Below are 6,199 nucleotides of genomic sequence, written 5' to 3'. Positions count from 1 at the left end.
CGTTCCCCCACGTCACTGTACATTGGTCATCTCCGTCATGTTACAAACACAAACCTGGTCTTGTAATGATCTAGTCCCTGAATATTGGAGTTTGGCTCATTTGGACCTCAAAGTTTCAAATACTTTAGTTGGATCACTGAACTAAAGTTATGTGCACATGAGCTTCTCCACCAAAAAATTAATATAATAAAACTTATTTCCCGATTATTCTAAAATCCCAATTTTTTTGGGATCAAAACCTAGTAGTTGAGATGTGTAGCCAATATGAAAGATTTTAAACTTGAAGGAACAACATTAGTTTTTGTTAGACATGAAAGGGCTTATTGTAATTGTTATTTTCTTCATTCCCCAATAATTACGTTAATTCACCACGAAAAATAAGAAAAATGAAATTAAAGTGCAAGAAACCCATGACCCCACCCCACTCCCCCTCTCTCTCTCAAAACCCGAACTTCTTTGCTTCAAAATTCAACTCCCCCATAAATCTTTTTCCTGTACAGCTTAACTGGTGGGTTGGTGTGAGAAGAAGAGGTGTTTCAGAAGCTTGATTATTATGAATTTGTTATAAAATGGCTAACAATAATAGTTTCAAGAATGGCGGTGTGAAGACGAAGTCAATTTCATCTTCATCTTCATCTTATTCTTCTGGATATAAATCTAAGCCGTCGGTAACGTCTGGTGGCCGCCGTAGCAGCACCGGTTCCAGTGGTAATTCCGCCGGTGCACTTCATAAGGACACTCCTGGAGGTCTCTCACTCACCTTTGTTTTCTGATTTCTTTGTCTGTTCACACAATTTATTATACTGGTGTGTGTAGAATTGTATGCATTTTGTTATCCTTATGCGCTTAGTATGTAAGTTTATATATACAATTCTGAAGAATCGTTAACCGGATTTTCTCTGTGCTATATTTTAACGATTATTTCATGATAATAAGTTAAAATTTTGTAGAAATTTGAGAATGTTGACCTAGAACCCCTAAAAGGCTGTGCTTTTTTAAGGTTCATGAGAACAGAAATTTCATTTTTCAGTAATATCTTATGCTCAGAATCTAAGTGGCTCTTTTGCGCAATATGGCCCCTAGTAGGGCGGAAATCGTTGTTTTGGCCCCGGAAGAAAAAGTCGAATGCCAATTTTTACTAAAATCTGAATCATCCCTCTCTCTTTCTCTCTCCTCTCACTTGATATTTGTATTCAAACATTAGTTTCTGGGAGGGTTCGAGTGGCTGTAAGATTACGACCACGAAACACGGAGGAACAATCAACCGATGCTGATTTCGCTGATTGTGTGGAAGTGCAGCCCGAGGTATTCTGATGTCATGTTTTCAGCTTATTTTAGGAATTTTGTCATGACGTGACGTTTTATTCAATCCGTTTTACATTCTTGTTCAGCTTAAAAGATTAAAACTTCGAAGGAATAACTGGGATTCAGATACGTTCGAATTTGATGAAGTTCTTACTGAATTCGCATCACAGAAACGCGTCTATGAAGTTGTCGCCAAGCCTGTTGTCGAGGTTTGAAGCATTGCTTGTTATAAACATCTTACCAATTCTACTACTTTTAAAATTAAGTTATTAAAGTATGATTTTTGAATTGTACAGAGTGTTCTTGATGGATATAATGGAACAGTCATGGCATATGGACAGACTGGCACTGGAAAAACTTACACACTTGGAAGACTTGGGGATGAAGATACTTCTGCTAGAGGAATAATGGTTCGTGCAATGGAAGATATATTTGCAGAAATCTCTCCAGAAACCGATTCAATTTCTGTTTCCTATTTGCAGGTTCTTTTTCTTTTATACATTATATGGTGTAATTTGCTATTAAGTTTTATGGATTTTAACATTTTGATTTATGTACCAATGTTTCCAGCTGTATATGGAGACAATACAAGATCTTCTTGATCCTACAAACGATAATCTATCTATAATGGAAGATCCAAAAAGTGGAGACATTTCACTCCCTGGTGCTACCTTGATAGAGATCAGAGATCAACCAAGTTTTGTTGAACTTCTTCGGTTAGGAGAAGCACATCGGTTTGCTGCTAACACAAAATTGAACACCGAATCTTCTCGAAGTCATGCCATTTTAATGGTTCATGTTAAGAAGTGTGTGAAGGAAAGAGATGGTGAAAATGGTGGAAAGGTCCACATGAGTAGAACAATGAAGCCACCAGTTGTTAGAAAAGGGAAGCTAATTGTTGTGGATCTTGCAGGATCTGAGCGTATTGATAAATCAGGAAGTGAAGGACATACATTAGAAGAAGCAAAATCTATAAATCTTTCTTTAAGTGCTCTTGGGAAATGTATCAATGCATTAGCAGAAAACAGTTCTCATGTTCCAGTTCGTGATTCAAAGCTTACAAGATTGCTTAGAGATTCATTTGGAGGAACTGCAAGAACTTCACTTGTGATCACAATTGGTCCTTCTCCAAGACATAGAGGAGAGACATCAAGTACTATAATGTTTGGGCAACGAGCTATGAAAGTTGAAAATATGTTGAAGATAAAAGAAGAGTTTGATTACAAGAGTTTAGCTAGAAAGCTTGATGTACAACTGGAATCTCTCATTGCTGAACATGAAAGGGAACAAAAAGCTTATCAGGATCAAGTTCAAAAAATTCGGTTGGATGCGAAAAAACAAATGTCCGATGCTGAAAAAAGTTATAAAGATGCTTTCGAGGTATTTGTATTTGTACTTTAGTTTTCTTTTCAAGTTTATAAATTTATAGACTCGAGTTTTTTCTTTTTTCTCTTTTTTAGAAGGAACAATTGAAATATCAGAGAGAGTGTATGGAGTCGATAAAGAAGCTTGAAGTCCAATTGGCAGCAAATCAAGAAAAGCAGGGAGATAAAAGAGTTAAAGTTGGATTTAAAGATGAAGGTGTGCGTAGTAGTGCAGAAGAACTTATTGAAGCTAAGAAATTACTACAGAATGAAATACTGTTACGAAAAGCTGCAGAAGAAGAAATCAGTAATCTTAGAAATCAAGTAGTGCAATGGAAAAGATCCGAGGTACAATAAAAATACTTAACTTATTGTATATTGGTAGAAAGAGTGAATTCATTATATTAAGTAATGTTGTTATATCTTATGGTTTGGTAGGCAACAGGAAATGCTGAAATCTCAAAGCTTCGAAAGATGCTGGAAGATGAGGTTCATCACAGAGAAAAGCTTGAAGAAGAAATATCCATGTTGCAAAATCAGCTTTTGCAATTAAGTTTTGATGCTGATGAGGTACAATGTTTGTATATATATATTTTGTTTTTTTGCTTTTTTGATAGCTAATATATGTTTACTAATTATAGACAAGAAAACAACTGGAAATTGGTCATGGTGTAGACATGAGTGGAGAAATGGGTTCCCTTGTTTCTCCGGTCAGACAGCAACAGATGGAATATTCCGGCGAGCAGAAGGGCTCTGTTGCAAAACTCTTTGAACAAGGTGATCATCAATGCAAGAAATAGTTTTAATTTTATATCATCCTACTTTTACTTTAAGGTATTATACTTTAATAAATAAATATACTCTCCAACAGTTGGACTCCAAAAAATTCTATCTTTACTGGAAGCAGAAGACCCGGATGTGCGAATCCATGCTGTAAAAGTTATTGCAAATTTGGCAGCCGAAGGTATTCTTGACCTTATATTTATATTTTTCCCAATAAAAATATTATTATATAATTCTTACAAAATTGAAAATCATCTGAGCAGCAACGAATCAGGAAAAGATAGTGGAAGCAGGTGGCCTTACATCCTTGCTATCTCTTCTCACAACCTCTGAAGATGAGAACATCCATCGAGTTGCTGCAGGCGCAATTGCAAACCTTGCAATGAACGGTATTTTTTTTTTTTAATTTTTTATATATTATAAATTAGTTATATTCATTTTATATATGTTGTAAAAATTTAATGAAGAAATATGAAATATGTTTGCAGAGACTAACCAGGAGCTTATAATGAGTCAAGGGGGTATCAGTTTGCTTGCAATGACAGCCGAAAATGCAGACGATCCACAAACACTTAGAATGGTGGCTGGTGCCATCGCTAACCTCTGTGGCAATGGTATTTTTGTAAATTTTGTCCTATTCACACCAGTCTCAGTCCCAGTCCAATGTATGTCAGACACAGTATAACCTGTTATGTCAGACAAATTGCAGTTGATGCTAAGAGCCGAAGGCGGAATCAAGGCGTTGTTGGGAATGGTGAGATGTAGACATCCGGATGTTCTTGCTCAAGTGGCTCGAGGAATCGCCAACTTTGCAAAATGTGAATCCAGAGCATCCACCCAAGGTAATTAATTAATTAATTAATTAATTAATTGTGAGTTAAATAAATTTTATATGGGTAGTTTGGTAATTTTCACATTTGATATTGATTAAAGGAATTAAAACCGGGAAATCTCTCCTGATTGAGGATGGTGCGCTTCCGTGGATTGTGAAGAATGCCAACAATGAAGCGTCGCCAATTAGGCGTCATGTGGAGCTTGCTCTTTGCCACATGGCACAACATGGTACGTGCATTTTTTTTTTTTTTTTTTTGGTGTTACTTGGAACAAATACTTTAATAAATTTAGTTTTGGAATTTTAGAAGTAAATGCTAAAGATATGATATCGGGGGGTGCTTTATGGGAGCTTGTTAAAATCTCACGGGATTGTTCAAGAGAGGATATTAGGATTCTTGCACGGAGAACGTTATCTTCAAGTCCTACTTTTCAGCTGGAATTAAAGCGTTTAAGATTAAACACCGGTTGAATTTTATGTAAAACTCTAAATGTTTGTTTGCTCAAAGGGTGTGTGCGATTTGTGATTATTTTTCATAGATTTTAGGGTTTGTTTTGATAAAAGTTATATCATCGTTGTTTGTAGGTAGGTTATTAGTTCCTGTACTTGTAATTAGTTGATTGTATTACTTTGAAAACTGATTCAGTTGTACTTGTATGACGAAGCTAATATTTTTCGTTTGTACAAAATTGGTTTTCTTTTAATCACGGACTGATAAAATCCTATAATAAATTGATCAATTCTGATGATATTAATTTTATTATTGGCTATTTAGTTTGGGTGATATTAGAAGTTCAAATGTTTAATTCGTCTTCGATTGGTTACAGTAATATATATATATATATATATATATATATATATATATATATATATATATATATATATATATAATCAAAATTGAAGTCATTAATGTTTTTGTAAAGACATGATTTAAATTATTAAAAATGAAGAGGCAATTTTTTTAGGATGCAATTTTGTGGGGACAAAGGTGAGGAGGGTGTTGGTTAAATGGTTCGGTTCTATTTTATCTTATAAGTGAATTCAATTTGGTTTTGGTTTTTGAAATATAGGTTTGAATCTTTCGAGCTAAATTAAAATTCAATCATACCCACAATCAAATTCTAATTTGGTTGAATTGATTTTAACAATTTAGTTTTCAAGAGTCAGAGACATTCTTAAATATATTTAACTTTACTATTAAGTTACTAACAAGGTTGATTTGTCAAATTTATATCCACAAAATATAGATACGACGCTTTCATGAATTAAATTAATTAAGGAGTTTTTATTTAGGACATACATTCGAATTTTATTTAACAAATAATATTAATAATTTAATAAATAACTTCAAATATATAGCAAATGCAAGAAAATTAAATAAACAGTTTATTATTATTAATATTATTATTTTTTTTATTTTTTATTTTTCAGTTTCTAATCAAAACCATTAAAAATCTGAAAAAGTAATATGTTTTTGGTTAAACCAATCCAAAAAATTGTTTGGGTTTGTTTATTTAAAACAACATATTTTTTTAATTTTTCAAAAATATTTATTAATATATACGGTATAGAAAAGAAGTTTAAAATACATAAAAAAAATTGTTTGGGTTACTTTATATGATAGCAAAATGCAATACTTATTTATATAGTACTAGTTTATAACCCGTAAGAACCACGGTTATAAAATTAATTAAACTTTCATAGTAAAAACTTAAAATTATTAATCAATTATTTCAAATAAATTGTTTTAAATAAATCATTAAATAAGAGATATTTTTTTAGTTATATAAAAGTATAGTCGTTAATTTAAATAAATACATGAAATTATATCACTTTATAATATATATTAATTTTTTTTCTAATGTTATTAATTTAATGTAATTAAAGTGTGAAATTTGAATTTGAAATTTGAAAC

At 32.5% G+C, this 6,199-nt stretch overlaps 1 protein-coding gene across 2 annotated transcripts; it reads left to right on the top strand.

Moving 5' to 3' along the window:
• The first annotated feature begins 393 nt into the window (after positions 1-393).
• On the top strand, positions 394-4,973 carry ARK3 (armadillo repeat kinesin 3). 2 transcript variants are annotated; one of them, XM_079083870.1, is made up of 14 exons: positions 396-747; positions 1,205-1,305; positions 1,392-1,514; positions 1,602-1,787; positions 1,876-2,685; positions 2,766-3,017; positions 3,108-3,239; positions 3,311-3,446; positions 3,541-3,633; positions 3,716-3,841; positions 3,941-4,066; positions 4,151-4,294; positions 4,386-4,514; positions 4,592-4,973. In XM_079083870.1, exons 1-14 carry the CDS (start codon positions 570-572, stop codon positions 4,753-4,755), a joined length of 2,700 nt encoding a protein of 899 aa, XP_078939996.1. In that variant the 5' UTR covers positions 396-569; the 3' UTR covers positions 4,756-4,973. The 2 variants fall into 2 exon arrangements, 1 of the variants encoding a protein (XP_078939996.1); XR_013739938.1 differs by lacking the exon at positions 4,592-4,973 and having other exon boundaries at positions 394-747; positions 4,162-4,294.
• Positions 4,974-6,199: the final 1,226 nt, after the last annotated feature.

The sequence above is a fragment of the Lactuca virosa genome, chromosome 3 (genome assembly GCF_052849685.1).
Source record: "Lactuca virosa cultivar CGN04683 chromosome 3, Lactuca_virosa_CGN04683_v6, whole genome shotgun sequence".
Taxonomy (NCBI): Eukaryota; Viridiplantae; Streptophyta; class Magnoliopsida; order Asterales; family Asteraceae; genus Lactuca; species Lactuca virosa.
Note: the sequence above shows the minus strand (reverse complement) of the source record. Positions and strands in the feature narration are given on the sequence as shown.